The following is a 22,547-nucleotide window of genomic DNA, read 5'->3' as shown; positions in this document are numbered from 1 at the left end:
ATCATTTGGATCCCAAAGTATTGGGCTGGCCAAAAAGTTCGTACAGAAAAACCCGAATGAACTTCTTGGCCGACTCAATACATACAAATTAAGTTAAAGGATACAACAACCTTGGTGAGTAAGACTAGAGGGACAACCCCCTGCACACCTACTACTTTGCTGGTGTGGACGTGTGTCCTGGTAGTCACCAGTCACTAGGAGCACCTAATTCTAACTCTTGTGCAACTCTGACACCCATTCATGGAAAATGAGTGAGGTTGAGGAGAAACATTTGTCTCACTCCTTAATATATTCCTGTAAAGGGAATTTACTATTCTCTTTACCCTGTTAAACATTTTATTTCTCATTTGCTAAAGCTACGTTAACTCTAGTTTTGCAGAACTTAACCCCATTTTTGTGATCAACTCTATATATACTAAGTCTATTCCCTAAAGCAAATAATTAGTCAAAAGAAGATAGTTAAGTGTGAGTATCATGTGCTATCATGATTTTTTCATACTTAAGTAGAAAAGGAGTAACAAGAAAAAACATAAAAGCTTGAGTAAAACATTATGATTTGTCAATATTTGTAGATTGTGAAGTTCAGCATATATTGCTACAAGAATATAAATTTATTTATAGAATGAAAAACTAGTAGGAAGCTTAAACTATGCTCAAAATAAACATCTGTTTTAATTTCTTTGGTCAAAAACTTAAAAATACTCAACATTATATGTTTTTGTCTTAATTATAAAGAAAAAAGAGAAAGTAAGACCCAAATTTAGTGTTCAGTTACAATAATCTGCTTCTCTTATGGGACTAAAAACATCTATTCCCTCCATGTTTTTAAGGGCCCTATTCAAAATACATCCTGCAAAATTTCACTGTGAACTTCTGAGACACTTCACATTACGTTGGAAAGTAAAGAGAAAACTTAAATTTAAAATAAAAACTTATTTTTATAGTCTTAGAGAATATGAAAAAAAAGATCTAAAGGAAAGAAACTTGCCTAACTGTGCAGTCATCATGGCCCTAACAGAATCACAAAAGCTGTGAATTATACGGATGATTCGACGAGCTGAAAGATCAAGGAGTAAGATATGGCCCCCTCCAGTCCCTATCCAGAGGGCAGTGTTCTTCTGGAGGCAGAGAGTTTTCACTCTCCCAGAATAAGACATTTGGTGTTTCGCTTCCTTGTTTGCTTTGACCAGCTCCTCCCTAAAAACCGTAAGGAAAGTATGCATTAATACTTTTTTCAGAAATAAAGAGATAAAATAAATGTGTGTCTCTCTCTGTATATACAGACACACACACATATATAACATTTTAAATTATGAATACATGACAGCATATATTACATACTATTAAAATTGTACAGAACTAATTTTCTAAATATAGAATGTCAAAGAGCCACGTTTCACTACATAAAGCATCAATGATCAAAGATAACACAGTTGCCTCTTAACTTCAAGAAATTCTGAAATAAATATGATAGACACAATTTTTATAAATAAGCCTATGTAATCCAGCAAAAAAAAAAAGAACCAATTTGCCCAATATGAAGGGAAAAAAAGTTAGTTTCAAAAGGTTTTTATGAAGTCTAAAAGTTATAGAGGAAAATAAAATTATAATCATCTACATGTAAAAGATATGAATACAAACGACTGAATTTTTCACTGAGCTAATGAGTAATTCATGACAAAAATGAGGTATCCAGAAGTAAAAGAATCGTAATAATTTTAGAATTTCAGGAAGTAAGGGACCCTTTACCAGTCAGAACTGTCAGCTCTTCTGAACATAAATCTCCTCACCATCCAGAGAAAAACTAAGAAGGTGTTAGGAAAGTAAACTCTGAAATCTCATTTTATGGATACGGTATATAATCTAAATGTTCTCCAGCAGATAAAAAAATCTATACTGTAAAACCAGAACAAAACTATGAAGTAGCTAGCAAATAAGGCTGGCAATGGTCCTGTGTGCCAGCAGCAGCAAACAAGGGATGTGCTTGATGGGAAGTCTCCGACACACTGCATCAGACTGAGCACTGCGGTCTCAGTCTGGCATCTTGATCTTCCCTCCTTAGTGCACAGGTCAATCCGGTACATTTTTTCACCCGTATTTTATATTGTTTTGTGACTTTTTCTTTGTAATACCTTGAGGAAACCATATCTATTATGTGCCTATGTTTTTTTCAAAAATGAAATTTGCTGGATACAAACAGATGGTGCTGAGAAGCATTGAACAATTTTGTTTCTGATGGTTTTTTTTTTTTTTTAACATTTTTCTATTTAGAAGTAGAAAGGAAGAAAAATAAGCCATACTTCCTCTCTCTGTGAAATCTGAAGTGTAAGGACAGCTCTTACAGGCATAAAATAAAGAACCAATGACACTGTACCTACAGTCAACAACATATTGTACACTTAAAAATTTGTTAAGTGGGTAGGTCTCATGTAGTATTCTTTTCACAATAAAATTTTTTAAAAAATTAATTTACTTTAAAAAGTGCACACAGTCTATCAGTTCACAGAGTTTTTCAGTCTTCTTGTCCCACACTTCCACAAATGGGCTATTTTTCTTAGCAACATAAAGAGCCGTGTCTACCACCACTGCTAGGACATTGGAATCACTGAAAGATGCATAAGAAAACCTAGGGAGAAAGAAAAGAATGCCATTTCATTTTTCTAGTATTTCAAAATATAATACAACCTTATTATGTTAGTTCTTAATGCATATAAAGGATTAACACTATTTTGAAAAAGAAATAGGCTAGAGTATTTGGCAATTATTTCATATTATCCCCTAACCATTCTGAATAGAATACTTTGCGAACAAAAGTCCAGGACCAGAGAGCTCCACAAGTGAATTCTACCAAACATTTAGAGAAGAGTTAACACCTATCCTTCTCAAAATATTTCAGAATATTAGAGGAAGGAATGGTCCTGAATTCATTCTATGAGGCCAGCATCACCTCAATACTAAAAGCCAGACAAAGAAAACACATAAAAAATAAAATTACAGGCCAGTATGACTGATAAACATAGATGCAAAAATCCTCAACAAAATATTAGCAAACCAAATCCAACAATACATTAAAATGATCATATACCATTATCAAGTAGGATTTAACCCAGCAATGCAAGGATTTTTCAATATCCACAAATCAATCAGTGTGATACAACACATTAACAAACTGAAGAATAAAAATCACATGATCATCTCAATAGAGGCAGAAAAGGCTTTTGACAAAATTCAACATCCATTTATGATAAAAACTCTAAAGGAAGTGGTCATAGAGGGAACATATCTCAACACAATACAGGCTATATATGACAAGCACATAGCTAACATCATTCTCAATGGTGAAAACCTGAAAGCATTCCCTCTAATATCAGGAACAAGACAAGGATGCCCACTCTCACTACTTTTATTCAACATAATACTGGAAGTCCTAGACACAGCTATCAGACAAGAAAAAGCAATAAAAGGAATCCAAACTGGAAAGGAAGAAGTAAAACTGTCACTGTTTGCAGATGACATGATACTATACATAGAAAATCCTAAAGTTGCTACCAGAAAACTACTAGAGCTCATCAATGAATTCACTAAAGTTGCAGGATACAGAAATCTGTTGCATTTCTATACACTAACAACAAACAATCAGAAAGAGAAATTAAGGAAACAATCCCATTAACAACTGCATCAAAAAGAATAAAATAACAAGGAATAAACCTACTACAGCAGATAAAAGAGCTGTACTCAGAAAATTGTAAGACTCTGATGAAAGAAATTGAAGATGACACAAACCAATGGAAACCCACACTGTGTTCATGGATTGGAAGAATTAATATTGTTAAAATGACCATACTACCCAAAGTAATCTACATATTCAATGCAATCCCTATTAAAATACTAATGGCATTTTTCACAGAACAAGAACAAATAATTTTAAAATTTGTATGGAAATACAAAAGACCTGAATAGCCAAAACAATCTTGAGAAAGAACATAACTTAAGGAACCACACTCCCTGACTTCAGACTATATTACAAAGCTACAGTAATCAAAACAGTATGGTACTGGCACAAAAACAAACACATAGATCAATGGAATATAAGAGACCAGAAATAAACCCACCCACTTATGTTCAATTAATCTACAACAAAGAAGGCAAGAATGCACAATGGAGAAAAGACAGTGTCTTCAATAAGTGGTGCTGGAAAAACAGGACAGCTACATGGAAAAGAATGAAATATAGAAGATTCTCTAACAGCATATACAAAAATAAACTCAAAGTGGATTAAAGACTTAAATGTAAGATTAGGTACCATAAAACTCCTAGAAGAAAACAGAGGCTGAGCACCCTTTGGCTTAAATTGTAACAAATTTTTTTTTTTGGATATGTCTCCTAAAGCAAAGAAAATAACAGCAAAAATAAACAATAGGACCTAAGTAAACTTAAAAGCTTTTGCACAGCAAAGGAAACCATCAACAAAATGAAAAGACAACCTACTGAATGGAAGAAAATATTTGCAAATGATATGATTGATAAAGGGTTAATATCCACAATATATAGATAGCTCCTATAACTCCACATCAGAAAAAACAAAAACCCAATTAAAAAATGGGCAGAAGACCTGAACAGACATTTTCCAAAGAAGACATACAGATGGTCTATAGGCACATGAAAAGATGCTCAACATCATTAATCATCAGAGAAATCCAAATTAAAACCACAATGAGATATCACCTCACACCTGTCAGAATGGCTATCATCCAAGAGACCACAAATAATAAATATTGGCAAGAATGTGGAGAAAAGGGAAACCTCATACACTGTTGGTGAGAATGTAAATTGGTGCAGCCACTGTGGGAAACAGTATGGAGGTTTCTCAAAAAACTAAAAATAGAACTACCATATGCCCCAGCAATTCCACTCCTGGGTATTTATCCAAAAAAAATGAAAACACTAATTTGAAAAGATACACACACCCTAATATTCATAGTAGCATTATTTACAATAGCCAAGATATGGAAGCAACCTAAGTGTCCATCAACAGATGAATGGATAAAGAAGATGTGGTATATATACATATACAATAGAATAATACTCAGCTATAAAAAAGAATGAAATTTTGCCATTTGCAACAACATGGATGGACTTAGAGGTTATTATGATAAGTGAAATAAGTAAAAGAAAAACAAATACTGTTTGATATCACTTCTATGTAGAATCTAAAAAATAAAACAAACTAGTGAATATAACAAAATAGAAACAGACTCACAGATACAGAGAACAAACTAGTGTTTACCAGTGGGGATAGGGAAGGGGGGGAGGGCCAAGATAATGTTAGGGGATTAAGAGGTAAAAACTACTATGTATAAAATAAATAAGCTATAAGGATATATAGTACAACACAGGGAATATAGCCAATAGTTTAACTATAAATGGAATATGACCTTTAAAAATTGTGAATCACTATGTTGTACACCTGAAACTTATATAATATTGTAAATCAACTATACCTCAATAAAAAAAGAAATAACAAAGAAAATTATACAAAATACATGTGTAAAATCCATATCTTTAGTAAAATAATGAGTTGATGCCTCTCAAATTCCATATTTAATTTGATACAGAGATAATGAAAATTATAAAAATTTAGATTGATAGATACTACTAAAATTACTATGAGTTTTCATATTTTATCTCAAATGTGATTAGACTGGGTGATTTTTTTTAATTTTCCTCTGCTTTCTAAGTTCTATAATGAATATTTAAATTTACAATAGAAAAATAAAGTATGCATTTTGAAAGATCTTTGTTTGGGATTATCGATAGCATTATTGACTTGATTATAAAGAATAAACATGAAAAAAATGGTAAATGAGTTGCATAGATAGGAATAACTTACAGCTGATTTGTCCTGGTCTCAATCAGTTTCTGAATGGTGAAATCATCAGAAAATGAGAAAACTTTTGTGCCACATCCTCCCCACATAATGTTTTTTTCGGTTGAATTCATGGATTCACTCAAACACATCAGTGGAGTGCTGACATTTCCTATATTGAGTGTCTTCAAAGGAGCAGCTCCTTTACACTTTGCCAAAAAGAGAAAACACATTCAGTAAATTGAGTATCCACAGAATGAAACAGTGTAAAATTTCAGCTTTCTAAAAACTACTTACCATCTTAAATGGTTAGAGGTATTAAAATAAAAATTCAGGATACATTTTTCAAAGGACTTATAAAAACAGGATTTAATTCAAATGGTATTCAATGTGTTATCCTTATAACCAATCTCTTCACTTCCCCATGCAAAAATTGTACAGGAAGTAACCTAGGGATTATACTATAATTACTTCTTTGTCTCTCATTAGATAATAAGCTTTTTTGATAACAAAGAGTATGAATGGGTAGGATGTTGAATGACTAGATGGAACCACAGATGAATGATGGATGGAGAAATTAATTCTTTAATGATCAATGTGAACCTTAATAACAGAAAGTCAAATGATTTCTTCAAGGTTAAAGAACAGGTTGACCTCCTAGAGAAATGGAAATAAAAACAAAAGTAAACAAATGGGACCTAATGAAACTTAAAGGCTTTTGCACAGCAAAGGAAACCATAAACAAGACGAAAAGACAACCCTCAGAATGGGAGAAAATATTTGCAAATGAAGCAACTGACAAAGGATTAATCTTCAAAATATACAAGCAGCTCACACAGCTCAATAACAAAAATCAAACAACCCAATCCAAAAATGGGCAGAAGACCTAAATAGACATTTCTCCAAAGAAGATATACAGATTGCCAACAAACACATGAAAGGATGCTCAACATCACTAATCATTAGAGAAATGCAAATCAAAACTACAATTAGGTATCACCTCACACTGGTCAGAATGGCCATCATCAAAAAATCTACAAACAATAAATGCTGGAGAGGGTGTGGAGAAAAGGGAACCCTTCTGCACTGTTGGTGGGAATGTAAGTTGATACAGCCACTATGGAGAACAGTATGGAAGTTCCTTAAAAAACTAAAAATAGAACTACCATACGATCCAGCAATCCCACTACTGGGCATATACCCTGAGAAAACCATAATTCAAAAAGAGTCATGTACCACAATGTGCATTGCAGCACTACTTACAATAGCCAGGACATGGAAGCAACCTAGGTGTCCATCGACAGATGAATGGATAAAGAAGATGTGGCACATATATATAATGGAATATTACTCAGCCATAAAAAGAAATGAAATTGAGTTATTTGTAGCGAGGTGGATGGACCTAGAGACTGTCATACAGAGTGAAGTAAGTCAGAAGGAGAAAAATAAATATCGTATGCTAACACATATATATGGAATCTAAAAAAAAAAAAAAAAGTGGTTCTGAAGAACCTAGGGGCAGGACAGGAATAAAGACACAGACATAGAGAATGGACTTGAGGACACAGGGAAGGAGAAGGGTAAGCTGGGACGAAGTGAGAGAGTGGCACTGACATATATACACTACCAAATGTAAAATAGATAGCTAGTGGGAAGCAGCCGCATAGCACAGGGAGATCAGCTCAGTGCTTTGTGTCCACCTAGAGGAGTGGGATAGGGAGGGTGGGAGGGAGTCGCAAGAGGGAGGAGTTATGGGGATGTATGTATACACATAGCTGATTCACTTCGTTATACAGCAGAAACTAACACACCACTGTAAAGCAATTATACTCCAATAAAGATGTTAAAAAAAAAGAAAAAAGAAAAAGAACAGGTTGGTAGCAAGCCAGACTTAAAACTCGTTTCCCTTGTTTTTTCCACAATGTATTTATAAGAAATTATCTACTTCACTTATACAAAAATAAAATTATTTCCATCCCTAACCTTATAAATCAGATCTCATTTATCAGTTCATCCTTGGTTCATTCATATAAAATATACAGTTAATCAGTAAGTACTTATAGAGAATCTACTGTGTTCAAGACTTCCTGAAGCAATAAAAAGATAAAAAGCAGAATATATGATCCAGAATCTCAGGGAGTTTATAATCAGTTAGAAGGAGGGCGGTGATGAGTAAACATAAAACAAAGAACTTAAATTTTGATCCAGAATGCGTTCAACATTTACCTTAACAGTTTTATCTTCAAAAATTGCTAAGTTGCCATCAGCAGTTCCCACTAAAAGGAATTTTTTTTGCTTGCTAAAAGAAAAAAGGTCAAAATTGTTACAAAAATAATGCTTATATTGACCAAGATGGTCTTAACATCCCACATACCTTAACTAAACTTTAAATAGGTTTCTTCCTGATTATTGGCCTCTACCTCCTTTTCCTTATAGCATTTACTTGAGAAAACTTAAATTGCAACTTCTTTCTCTGCCCATTTAAGTTGTAGAGCTTCTTCAAGTTTTACAACTCAAGAATGTCTTTCTCAAGGATCTGGGCGCCCTCTCTGAAATGTCATCAGGAAGGATGGTACCCCTTCTCCTAGTCTTTGTGGGATGGTAGGAGCCTAACTTCAATAAGCAACAATCAGCAAACACAGATGGCCTAATCACACTGACCCTCCCCCTCCCCCAATGTCCTCCAGTACTTCTCCACTAGCTCATTACAGGGTTTAAAAACTCTCCCACCTTTTATTTCAGCAGAGCTGAGTCCAATCCCTCTCCCCTATTGCAATAATCTTAAAGTCTTCCTTGCCTATTTGACTTCATCTGATGAAATTTTTATTTGACAGTATCCAAATAATTTCAACTCCAAAATTGCCAGTGGAGTTTGTATTTTAGCCACCAAAAACTTGGACTTCACATTTTTCTAATACTTTTTATTTTCCAGTACTGACTTAAACCAGAGAAGTATATGGTGCATAATCTAAATGGCTCCTGGAAATCATACTGCCCCAAATATTACAGCAACTAACCTGTTACACCGGAAATTCTGCCATTTCGATAAATTCCTGAGATAAGATCCTTTCGACTGATAATGGTTAAGCCATTTTACCTATTGACAACTTCTGAATTCATCTACTGAAGTTTTTTTCCAATTCGGTAGTTAGTTAAGTGATATGCTTTAGATGGCATATAACAGTTTATTGATATACATGTATTCAAAGTAAGAATGAATGAGACCTCATCTTTGTAGAGGCCCTACAAAAGTGAACTGATGTGCTGAGTGGTGAAGAGTTAGAGCCATAGTTGAGATAAAACCAGGAGCAAGGCTGGAAGCCTGAAGAAATGACTGACCTTTTTTTTAACTGTCTCAGCTTGATCTGTATACAGAAAAATACAAAATATCTTTGTGGCCTCCTATAGTTCCCTTTAATATATGCAACCAACGGAAAAATGTTAAAAATGAGCAACCTTTGTTGATACTGTAACAATTTTGCACACAATTAAGTCATCTAAAAGATATGTAATTTCCCCCCAATGGTCAAAATCACTACCTTACCTTTGCTTGGAAAAGGAATTGCAGTACAAGCAAGTAACAGAATCAGTCATCTTTTCAAGAGTATGCCTCTTTCTCTCATCTTCAGTATTGATGACAAGGAGCATGCCAGACTGTGTTCCAGATACAATCCAGCTTTCCTTTTCAACAGGAAGATGCACCAAGGCTAGGCACAATATTCTACTATCAGTAACCTCCTGTTAAGAAAAGAAAACACACTCTAAAGGACTTGGTTCTAGCTTAAGTGACTAGAACTTACATAGAATGAAAATATTATGTAAACCACATACTTAACTCTTTTTACTTTCTTGGTTTTAATTTTAAAAATAATGCCAATTTTATTTAACTTTCAACAATAAATGAGCTAACTGGCAAAAAAATTTTTAAAATGCCTGTCTAGAATGCACCTGAAACTAAAATTTAAAAATTGAAAATTACTTCTCAGTATCATTTCTCACTCCATCAAAATAGTATAAGAGGATTGTTCAACCTTAAGAATAATGTTTAGGTACAACATTTCTTTCAAGGCAACAGTCAAAATATAAGGTTTTTTAGGTCTAGGAATTTACCTTATACTTCCCAATATAATTTATTGATCCATCTTGCAGAAGTCATGCCCAGATCTCCTCTATCACCCACCCCTGGCTGCTCTGAGTGTTGGCTACTAAGAGCTCAGAGCTGCACCCTTCACTACCTTCAGCCCATGGGAACCGGCTTTTTCAGAAATGGTTGGGAGGTTATGCCACCCCTACCCTTGGGCAAATTGCAGCTGATGACTGACTGATAAGTGGGAATGAAATACTGGACCCCTTGCCTGGTGAAGGGATAAATCTGTGCCGTTATTCACATTCCAGAGTTTCTTGTGGGTAAAGACTGAGGCTAGACTTCCTCAGACACTACATTTTTGCTAAGCTTCTTCCCCTGATCTATGTGGCTTCCCATACCTCCTTAAAAGTTTCTCTCTCCTTGAATCACTCATATAAGATTCCCTGTTTCAGGCTGTGTTTCTAGCATTCCTGACCTAAGACACACATATACTGTGATTTTAAAACAAAACACACACTACTTCATTTCATGTGAATACACTTGTTCTAACAGGAAGCTAATTTAATAACACTCCTGTATTACCTCTTATTTTATTTCCTTATAAGTAACTTTTTTTTTTTTTTAAAGAACCAGTCACTGCAGTCCACTTGAAAGTCATGGACACCCTCGGGAATCTCACGGGCCTGGTTCTTGGCTGGGCCCCTGACAAAAGGTTCTGCCCAGCGGTTGAACCCAGATAGTTGTGTCCAAAACCAAATGCCGGTTCTTCAAGTCCTCCCCCGGTCCCAGCTGGACCCTTCGCACCTGTACACTGAGTACCCCTAAGTAATTTTCAATTGGTACATGCTTTAAAATAATTTGCAAAGTGAGTTTTCTGGAGTTTCACTAATTTAAATGGTATTTGGACTTACCTCAGAAGTGTATCTTTCTGTATTTAAGTCAAGAAAGGAGAGCTGTCCTTTGTCAGTGTGCCCACAGCCCAGCCAAATGCTTGCGTTCTTGCTGTTATGATTCATAGCAACCATGCATTCAACAGTAAAGTTTTTAGGTATTGATATACGCCTCATCAGACAGATTAACTCAGCTGAATTCAAAATGTCAAAGACCTGAGAAAGTTAAAAAATAACAAAATAACACACATCAGGTTAACACATGCCCTCTTGAAAGATCATATCATTATAAATAATGTAGTATTAAATGTTATAGCACTAGACCTAAATTTGTTATTTAAACTGTGACCCATTCGGAGCAACAAGATTAACAATCAAACTATAGATATTAAGATAATACTTATTTTTAAACTGTGCATGATATATGCACTTTTGTACGTATGGTATGTTTTGTAACTTGAAAAGAAAATCTCAAAAGTGCCAAATGAACAGAAATTTAGCAGAGTCAGGAGCTATTCTTCATTCAGTTTCATACTGCAGAGACGCATCATGTTGAAGATAAACATTAGAGCCCACAATAGAATAGACCTTCTACCAGTTGAAGGAAAAAGACATTTTGATTTTGGTAACAAAACTCACAAATCACCTCTAGATTCTGTTTTTATATTTTTCCTTCAAGCACTAACGAACTAAAGAGATGGCAGAGGGCCAGTGTAAGGAAACAGAACCAGAGGTCAGGAAAATGGAATTAGAGCCCCGTGTCACAGCCACTTACCTGCCACTCACGAGGCCCCAAGAGAGCTCCATTTCTCCCAGTGACTCATCTAACAAAGGTGATGAGTTTACCCACCTTGCCTAGTACACACTGTATTTTAAAGACTAAACGGGTATGTGAAAGTTTTTGAAAACTGTCATGTGCTAAAAAAACCCCTCAAGATTGTTATGTAATCTATAAAATACAGGTGAAGTATAAGTGAAAATTAAAAGAAGAAAAAGTAAAACAATAATTAAGCTCTGGAAAATTTTGCTTTGATAATTTTTTTTTTAAGGTCTGTGTAATTAACACTGGTAGCAACCAAAATTAAAAAGCCAGTAAGGCAAGTAGTCAAGACGATTATATGATGTTTGATAAAGGCAGTATATACATGTCCTCAGCTATTTCTGAGTAGGAAATTTAAAATTGAACAAAAATTTTTCAATGAATTATTGTACAAAATTGAGAGTCCACAACATAAAAACAGCTCTTATTTTGATCTATTAAAATCTGTTCCATTTAAAACACAGTAAGAGTTCTGTTTCCAATAATATGGTGGAAGAGGTTATTTGGACAAAACTTCCAGCTGAATACAACTTAAAATGCTGAAGAAATTATTTTTTAATCTCTTAAAAACATTAAAGATCTGGCAACACCATATAGAATTATCAGGCCAAAATATTAATGAAAGACAGAATCCAGAGAGGTCAGATGAACCCTGAAGCCCAATTTTCCCTTTAGGCATTTGTCTATTGAAGCAAAATTGATGTGTGGTTTTTAATGCCTTGTGAGGCCAGTGGGAAAGAGTTAAATCTATGGCCTGCCCAAAGCGGAGAATGTAGTTAATGGTCTTGTTCCCATAAAACTGGGATCCCAAAAGGACTGCATATTTAGAATAAATGAGAACCAGAAATAAAGCCACTCCACACTCCCACTCTCACTGGTTTATAAGGAAAGTTGCCTTGGGACTTTACAGACACAGGGGGAGAGAGCAAAAGAACCCCGAGAAACTGTTTATTAATTAATAAGCTGGCTCTCAAGATTTGTGGACCAGATTCTCATCACCTGGGTGATTCAAAAACATCTCAAGCCAGGAATTGAGTGTAAAGCAATTTATAGCAAGATAATCCAGAAAAAGATGTGCAAGACCTTTATGCAAAATTATAAAACTTTATTGAAAGACACTTAAGAAGACCTAAATACAGAGATAACCCATATTCAAGAATAGAGAGACAGTATATCATAAGGATATTGTCTACAGATTCAATGCAAGTCTAATCCAAAGCACAATAGAATTTTTCATAAAAATTGGCAAAGTAATTTAAAAATTTATATGGAAAAACTAGACTGAAGAACAGCTAAAGCATTCCTAAAGGATAAAAATAAGGGGGGAAAGAGACTATTATAAAGCTTCAGGAATTAAGACAGGATTGTACTGGAGGAAGAACAGGTAACTTGACCAATGGAAGAGAATGTGTGTGTGTTTATCTTTGAGTGTATATTACAGAGTGGAAATGGAAAATAAAAAGATCAGTAGAAGACAAAGGAAGAAACAATTTCATAGATGAAGCTGGAAAAATTGGTTACCCATATGGAAAAAAGGAAATTGGATCTAGATAAAAATGTCATTTCCTGATGGATTCAGAACTTAACTATTAAGAGCAAAACTTTTAAACATTTTGAAGAAACCATAGGTAAATATTTTTGTGACTCTGAGAGAGATAAGGACCTTTTAAAACAGGACCCTAAAATTAATAACCATAAAAAGAAGTATTGTTAAATTTATCTCTATTAAAATTAAGAAATTCTGTTAATCAAAAGGCACTCTATAGGAAATAAAAATGCAAACCAGGAATTGGGAAAAGAAATTTGCAACATATATAACCAACAAAGTTTTAGTATACAATGTATAAAGAAGCGCTTTTTAAATTTTACTTTTACACAAACAACTCAATAGAAAAATGGCTAAATAATGAACAGGCATTTTCCAGAAGAGGAAATACATATATATGACCAATGAATATATAAAGAGATGCTCATCTTTATTAGTAATTAGGAAAATGTAAATCAATACACAAGACTGAATCTATTTGGAAAAAATTAAGAAGTCAGATAGTATAACGTTTAGGGAGAATATATTAAAAAAAACAGCTACCCTAATATACAGATGATGTAACTGTTAAGCTGGTACAACTTCTTCAGGAAATGATTTAGATATTCCCAAATCCCATGATTCTGCAATTCAACTCCTGGTTAGATACCACAAAGCAATTCTGATACAATTTGCACTAGGCGACATGTATGACCACACTCAAAACAGTACTATTTATAATAGCAAAAAACTAGAAACAATACCAACACCCACTGATATGATCACGGGTAAATACATTGTTGTGCATTCAAACAGTGGAATGGAATAGTAGGGAAAGTAATCAACAGCTATGTTCAACAACATGAATGAAGCTTACAAAATAATGTTGGGAGAACAACTGAAAAAACTCAGAACAGCATGTGACTATGATTCCATTTTAAATAAATTATGAATACAGGAAAACTAAACTGCGTAGTAAAATCATAAAAAGAAAAAAAAAAACGATTATCATGAAAGTCAGGAGACTGGCTACATCTATAGGGAAAAGAGGGTGATGCAATCAGAAAGAGGCATATGTGCGTTTCTGGGGTGTTGGCCCTTTAGTTTGTGCCTGGGGTAGTGAGGGGATAGAGGAGTTTTGCTTTATAACTGTTTTAAACTGTGTGTGTGTGTGTTTATATGTCTGAGTATATATATTTGAATATTACATGTATATTTTTTGATGTTCTGAACAAAATATTGATAAAATTTTGACTACACAAATACCTGGGCAGAAGTAGGTCTTTCTTGAGGATTTTCTTTCAAACATTTTTTAATTAACTTCTCAACCATAGGCCATGGGGCACAACCATATTCTTTAACTGGATCTAAAACATTAAAAAACATATCACGCTTAAACACTGGACAAATCAGAACAATTATTTTATTTCTTCTCAATGTGTATGAGAGGTCCAGACATTGCAAAGGAACCACTGATCTTTATAATCCCATATATATCATGAATCTGCTAATCACTCTTAAAGCTAATTTTGTTAACTGTCTCCACTAGAGACATCAAGAATGAGTTCTTAATTTTTACAGTATAAAAAGAGACACAAATACCAATTGAATAAAAATATATTTTCCTTTCATACCTTCATTTCAAATAGACTTTGAAAACACTTTTGTTCATATAATAGACTTCTTTGCAAATACTTTTTATTTTAATATTCAATGTAGACAAGCATTTAATGCATTTAATCCAAAGTGGCTCTCAGAGTCACTTTGTGCACATTTGTTTTTTTTATAAGAGGTATGCCATTTTTCTGATTGGTGTAGAATACAGACCTGAAAACTTTCACTGGAAAGCTAACTGATAAAATGAGGGAGATGACCTAGATTGTGCACAAAGTTTAGTCGAGTAATAATAGATTTCCTTCTGTTGGGAATCTTTAAAGGTCCCCCAGAAGGAGATAGTTAAAGCTGTATTCCCTGTAGATGGAACATAGTATACACTCAAAACTTTTCTTAAATGAAAAGAAAAGCAGAAAATATGAGAAACAACTAAATATATTTAAAAGAATACTTTAGAATGAGAACTGCAGAGTTAAGGAATGAATGACAAAGTCCTAGAATTTCTTTAAAGCATGAGGCAACCATTCAAAATGAGATTTGATCTCATTAGATACTCATTTACTAATTCTTACTAATATTTACTACTAAAAATTATTATTGTAAATAATTCAAGCTTCCATTCCTGCCTAGAAATTACTTCACTCCAAGAAAATGAAAATACCCCAAGCTAATGGACACTTAGTAACTCCTTACAAGAAGAAAAGTCACTAAACCTGGAGTTCTAATAGTATTTCCTTTTCTGAGTATTCTTCTAAATATAATACCAAATATATCAATATTTGGAATATTAAAAACAAGCTCTATAACTTCTATCTTTCTCATATGATTTTATTAATATGTCACAGAATTTAAGAATATTCATGCACTAAACAAATTTTCAGCTGTGAAATGAATTACTATACAACTACAATTAAATAACTTGGAAATGAAGCTGCTACTATTAAAAAATAATAATAATCTTTATTGTAGATAAAATAAAACTTACCAGGTAATTTTCCTTGTATTGCCAATTCATCAAACTCATTTGGGAACTTCAAACCCTCTGCTATTCTACCTCCAATTGTCAAAATATCATAGAGTAGCAAACCAAATGAATAAACATCAGCCTGTTGGTTATAAATAACATTTCCTCTGGCAACTTCAGGTGCACGAAACCCTGAAAGTAAGCAGACATATTAATAAATATGCCCAACCCCAGAACTTATACATCCAGGGAGGTATATACGTAGGCATATGTGCTGATGAAGAGACAGGAAGATGAGTTCTAAACAGGCCACATCACCTCTATAAGAAGACATCTTAATCAAGTCAATTAACAGTCCTGTCCCAGGACATTTCACCCCAAGGTCGATCTTGAAGAATAATAAGGATAAACATTCAATAATAAATTATTAAGTGATATTTCATAATTAAATAAATAAAGCCTAAGAGGGGGGAAAAGTTTACATCATTCTTAATAATAACTATTCCCAGAGCAGTGTTTCAAACAGAGGAGGAGACAGGAGGGAGATTTCTAGACTTCACTCCAACTCACTTTAACCTGGCTGCAATGCTAATGGCCTTATCATTCCAAGAATTGTGACTCTGCTCCTTGAACCCAACTGAACACTAAAAAGAAAACCTCGAATAAAACAAATAAAAGCCCTCTCTCTCAGGTGTAAGTTCACGCCTGAAATTCTCTTAAAGAAAAATAAAACCTTTCATTTTGCAATAGATATAAATCATTTTTAATCACTTCAGGAAAAAAAAAGTAATTTCAACATTACCTATAATAGTCAACAATCTAAGGAAAACCACCTATGTTCTATATATAAATATTTGAAAAATAAAAACATTAAATTATCACTTTCTGACTATTAACTTCATGAAGATTAAAAACAATAACAAACCCAGAATGGGAAATAGGTGCTGTAATTCAAGTTTTGAGGGAATTTTAATTGATAAACCTTTCTAGAAGGCAATTAGTATTTCAAAATTCAAAATATGCCTACCCAGCAATATGATTTTTAGAAATTTAATGTTTAAAAATTAGTTTCATAAATGGGAAATTTTTAATTTACAAGTCTGTTAATTAAAGCCTTTCAATATATCAAAAAGTTAGAAAAAATTAAATATACATCAAGATGTGGTTAAGTAAATTACTGAAATATTATGTAACTGTTAAAACTGATATTTGACACAGAAAGATGTCCCTGAAATATTAAGTAGAAAAAGAAAACAAACACGCAGAATTTACAATACAGTATGTATATAAAACACTCAAGCACATCTAAATCTAGATATAGATATATCTCTTTGTTGCCAGAGTGTTATTATTTCCACTAATTTATTAGAAACACATCATTTGACCTGCTCAATAGCATTTGCTGCTTTCAACTCACAAGCTTATGTTTTGCAAATCAAATCTTAATTTAAAACATCATGGAGTCTTTCAACCAAAATGGGGAGGGGAGGGGGACTGAGGGCATCAAGACCTAAGCTACCAACATAACATTTAACTATCAATCTAAACCATAAGATCCTCCAAGCTACTCTACGTGTATGCTTATCACTGAGGACTTCCCTGGAAAAGCAACTGCAATTTCTTCAAAAAATTTTGCCTTATATTTCAGTATACTGGTCACCATAGTAGTAACAGGAAGAATAACATTTCAAGCTACTCCACGTATTCACCACTGAATTTAATTTGGGATGAAAATGAACACTTTTAATGTTACTTGTCACTGGAAGGCTAGAAATAGAAACATTTCCTGCCTGTTTACAAAAGGACAGTGTTGTCACCTGATCTAATACTGTGAATGATCTATGGTGGGTATGGACCGTGCTACTGTACTACACGGATACCCTGTTTAGCATTGATGCCCCTCAAAGACTACAAATGTTAAGTACTAACTAAAATCCTAAATGTGCGTTGTTGTATTAGGCTGTTCAAATAAGTCATTTATTTAAACGTGTATCACTTCTATGTCTAGGTAAGATAGAATAACAGGGACCAGACTTACCATTCTGCATAAAACAATGAAATAACTAGACAGCATGGATGGAACTCTGGACACCAGGAACACAAGACAGAACTACCATATGACCCAGCAATCTCACTACTGGGCATATACCCTGAGAAAACCATAATCTGAAAAGATACGTGCACCCCAATGTTCACTGCAGCACTGTTTACAATAGCCAAGACATGGAATCAACCTAAATGTCCATCAACAGTGGAATGGATAAAGAAGATGTGGTACGTATATACAATGGACTATTACTCAGCCATAAAAAAAATGAAATAATGCCATTTGCAGCAACACGGGTGGACCTAGAGATTATCATACTAAGTGAAGTAAGTCAGACAGAGAAAGACAAATCTCAGATGATATCACTCATATGTGGAATCTAATTTTTTAAAAAATGATACCAATGAACTTATTTACAAACTTAGAGATATCAAAAACAAACTTATGGTTACCAAAGGTGAAAGTGGTGGGAGGGATAAATCAGGAGCTTGGGATGAACATACACACACTACTATATATAAGAAAGATAACCAACAAGGACCTACTGTATAGCAGAGGGAACTCTACTCAATATTCTGTGATAAACTATATGAGAAAAGAATCTAAAAAAGAATGAATATATGTATATGTAAAACCGAATCACTTGGTTGTACACCTGAAACACAACACTGTAAATCAACTATACTCCAATAAAATTAAAATTTAAAAATTTTTTTAATTAAAAAATTTTTTAAAAAAGAATAAGAAAGTATGCTTGTATCAAGAACAGTGCAACTAAGAACTCCAGTCCCAAAGTCCCTATCTGAAACTCTTGGAGCTAGAAGTATTTAGGAATTTATACTTTTTTATATTTAAGAAAGTTAGTAATAATGCATATAACAAATTACATAAAACTTCAGTGGGATCAGAGCCAGCACCCTGTACTCAAACAAACATGTTTATATTTCTGCTGTGAAACATACACACATTCACAGTGAATATGAGAAATAAAGATCCTAACAAGGCTCAATTTGATCGGGTCAGATTTTGCCATCGAATCAGTCATTAAAAAAAAACTTTGGATTTTCAAAGTTATTTGGGTTTCAGAGTTACAAAAAAGGGTTTGCGAACCTGAATTTGGTTTGCCTCATTTTTAGGTAAGTGTTAACAGTAGCTAGATTAAAACTTTGAGGTTCCTTTTCACCACCTCTGGAGTATTTAAACATTTTTAAGAAGTCCAACTTTTAAAAATATAACTTGACATAAAACATACTCTATTTTTTTAATTTGATTTTTACCCTGGAAAATTACATCAGTTGATTTTTTTGCCCTACAGGATATAATGATCAAAATCACAAATGTACTGGTCACAATTATTCACGTACTGGTCACAACAAATATCTGTTCACAGTGTGATAGGCTACAGTGTCCTCTTTGATTCTCCTGAACTCACAACTGAAGTCAGTGGTTATCCATTCTGAAGAGGGAATTATCACACAAACCTTGTCACCCACCTGGTGTGCCCTCTGACGTTTTTATCCCCATTCTACAGCAGTACTGAGCAATCCCATAGTCCGCAATCTTGGCAATGATGGCAGCATTGGGATACAGGGTGAAAAGCAACACGTTGTGGGGCTTCAAGTCACGGTATATAATCATGGCTGAGTGGAGGTATCTGCCATGAAATGCACAGGAAACCTTATTAAAATGTGATTACACCATAATAAATTTGTCGTTATTTTTTTTGTTTTTAATAAATTTATTTATTTATTTATTTATTTATTTTTGGTTGTGTTGGGTCTTCGTTTCTGTGCAAGGGCTTTCTCTAGTTGCGGCTAGCGGGGGCCACTCTTCATCGCGGTGTGCGGGCCTCTCACTATCGCGGCCTCTCTTATTGCGGAGCACAGGCTCCAGATGTGCAGGCTCAGTAGTTGTGGCTCACGGGCCCAGTTGCTCCGTGGCATGTGGGATCTTCCCAGACCAGGGCTCGAACCCGTGTCCCCTGCATTGGCAGGCGGATTCTCAACCACTGCACCACCAGGGAAGCCCTTTGTCGTTATTTTTAAAAATATATATGTTTATTACGCAAAGCATCAAAAATTCTGTGCTGTTTCACCTTCAAAGTTAAGAGATATTGCAGAAGGAAATCAAAACCTACAAGTCCAATATTACAGAGCAAGCTTATGCTTTTAAAACAAACAAACAAAAAGACATGTCAATCCTGATAAGTGATTTAAACTTTAAGGCACAACCACTTTAAGCAAAGTACCAATTTTTGAAGACTTATCTTTTGTATACTTTAATAACTACTTAAAAGGAATTCTGAATTCCCTCAACACCATGTGATGATTTTAATTAGTTTAAAATGTAAATATGTTAAATAAGAATTGATAGTATTTTGTTATAACTCCCACTTATTTAAGTTTTAATTTTCTTAAAACCACAGAGAAGTTTTTCTTAGCTTTTAAAATTCTCTCTATTCCATCTCTCCTTTGATATTTATTTTTCTCTGACTAAATTATTTCTTAATTTTTTGGAAAATATTTTCTACTTTTTCAATAGTAATAAATCAAAATAAAAGACTTTTCTAGCTATCAATACTGTACCATTTGAAGATGTAATTTACTTTAAAACCCAATTCTGTTATAAATTATCAAAGAACATTTTAGACTGAGAGTTGGAATGAGTAAAACATTGTCTTGGGAAAGGTGATATGGGGGATTTTAAAGTCTTTCCTTTTAGAAACGGATCCATTCAACCATCAGCAACTAGAGCTGGACACTCATTGTAGGTGAAGAATAAAAACTAGTTAATATAAAAAATAAAAAGTTTTCATCTCAACCAGGTCTTGTCCATTCTGGAAACATGGCCGAAGAGCTACTACTTTGCCCCAACTACTAAAGTAACTCTATTACCTTTCCTTACACACTCGCAAAATTCAGATTTCCCCCACTCTGTTTACCCTGCCCCGTGACATTAAATTTGCCATAGCTCCGCACATGATCTCACAACTACATTATGTCCTACCTTGAAAAAAGAATTTTTCATAGAACTTAATAGAGGTAAATTTAAATCCATTGTTTGTGGCTTTTGGTTTAGGTTCACATTATATCAATAAATATTTACTCCATTACCTAATACCAATCACTGCTAGGGGGATTAGGAGCAGAGTGGCAGCAATACCCTGAACTTTCCACTCATTGATGGGAGTGTATGTATCATTTAACTGCATCAACTAATGCACGAGAAGATTCTTTCTCTTCCAGGATGTAGTTAAGACATTTGACATTAGGCCTATTCCTTTCGTAAACATATTTTTGGTTGAAAAGTAAGATAGATGTACTAATAAAGTTGACCTTAATAATAAGTTATGGGCTTAAAAGAAAAATTTACTAAGGGTTTACTGAAAAGCCATTAGCTACTTTGCCCTGCTGAAGAGAAAAGCTGGGAGATTAAGAACAAAAAAGTTAAAGCCAAGTCATACATAATTGAATAGCATCCAAATCCTTCATAATGCATGCCTCTTTCAGAATATTTATAGAATACAGACTCTCTCGGAATACTTTCCAAAGGTTAAAAAAAATTAGTTAAACTTAATTTGAAGTTATGTCAGTGGGAGGGAAAGATTATCTGGATTAGTTAAAATGTTCAGTTATAGAATTTAATCTTAAAAGTGCAGTTTTAATAGCTTTTAATAGAATAGCAGAATAGCTTTTGAAATATTAACAAGTACAGATCTTGTCTTACTAAGAATAATTCAGCCATAATTTATGTATTACATGACAGCGAGCATTGTCAAATATTTTATTAAAACAAACTGGTCTAAACTCAACTAGTTATTTTGAAATCGTGATTATCATCAATGTTGCTAAGAAACTCTTATAACTTAAAGTAAACTTTATTTCGTCCTAAAGAGAATTACTCTAAAAATAGAATGCCTTCATTCATTTAACAAATATATATTGGGCATCTATGAGGGACAGTCACTGGGGATATAATGCCATCTTTGTCTCCCTGCTCCTGAGGGGCCACAATCTAGGAGAGACAGGTGCTCAAACAAGGTTGCAGAAATGTGATGAGTACCAAATGTTAGGGAAGCCAGAGGAAGAAAAGCACAAAGGTACAGATAGCAAAGCAGACTCTCCCACTAGACTATAAGTTTTAAACCTTGATAAGAGCAATATAATCTCTATCTTTCCCTCTTCAGCAGCCAGCACAAAGTCCTGCATGGAGACTCAAGAAACATGTGTCAGCCAAACCAACTCTTCATGGTGCAGTCAGACATCATTGTGGAGATGGTATGTGAGCAAATTCTAGAGGAAAATGAGTTCTCTAGGCAGACAATTTTTTGAAAAGACAGGAATGACAAATGCAAAGACAGACATGGATGTCAGTGAGAAGTCAAGCCCTTCAGCATGGTTAGAACGAGGGCAGTGGAATGGGAGGAGGCTGGAGAGGCAGGCTAGAGGCATACATAAAGAGTTTTGATGCTATGGGCAAGGAGTTTAGATGTATTCTGCAGATAACTTGGAATGCCAGGGAATTTCAAGCATAATTAGATTTTTATTTTAGAAGAATATAATACCAGAAATGTTCTGATAGTTCCCCAGAGGTACCGGACCAAGTCAGCAGTAGTGGCATAAAAATAAATTAATCAATTAAAAAGGTGATGTAAAATAGTCAAGGACCTGGCAGACAAATGAGTACTTACTTTTGTGGGAGAGGGGGTTGCTGTGGATGTGACTACGAAGACTT

General features: G+C 34.1%; 1 protein-coding gene across 2 annotated transcripts in view; it reads right to left on the bottom strand.

The window, feature by feature from the left end:
* LRRK2 (leucine rich repeat kinase 2) overlaps window positions 1-22,547 on the bottom strand; it is a 140,704-nt gene that overhangs the window by 1,766 nt on the left and 116,391 nt on the right. For both annotated transcript variants that reach the window (XM_068560232.1, XM_068560231.1), the window contains exons 41-49: window positions 19,307-19,467; window positions 15,788-15,958; window positions 14,455-14,555; window positions 10,865-11,059; window positions 9,411-9,604; window positions 8,093-8,165; window positions 5,891-6,075; window positions 2,474-2,626; window positions 985-1,197 (exon numbers count right to left, since the gene is read on the bottom strand). In XM_068560232.1, the coding sequence (XP_068416333.1) occupies window positions 985-1,197; window positions 2,474-2,626; window positions 5,891-6,075; window positions 8,093-8,165; window positions 9,411-9,604; window positions 10,865-11,059; window positions 14,455-14,555; window positions 15,788-15,958; window positions 19,307-19,467 (1,446 nt within the window). The remainder of the gene's footprint in view (window positions 1-984; window positions 1,198-2,473; window positions 2,627-5,890; window positions 6,076-8,092; window positions 8,166-9,410; window positions 9,605-10,864; window positions 11,060-14,454; window positions 14,556-15,787; window positions 15,959-19,306; window positions 19,468-22,547) is intronic.

The sequence above is a fragment of the Eschrichtius robustus genome, chromosome 13 (assembly GCF_028021215.1).
Source record: "Eschrichtius robustus isolate mEscRob2 chromosome 13, mEscRob2.pri, whole genome shotgun sequence".
NCBI classification, from domain to species: Eukaryota; Metazoa; Chordata; class Mammalia; order Artiodactyla; family Eschrichtiidae; genus Eschrichtius; species Eschrichtius robustus.
Note: the sequence above shows the minus strand (reverse complement) of the source record. Positions and strands in the feature narration are given on the sequence as shown.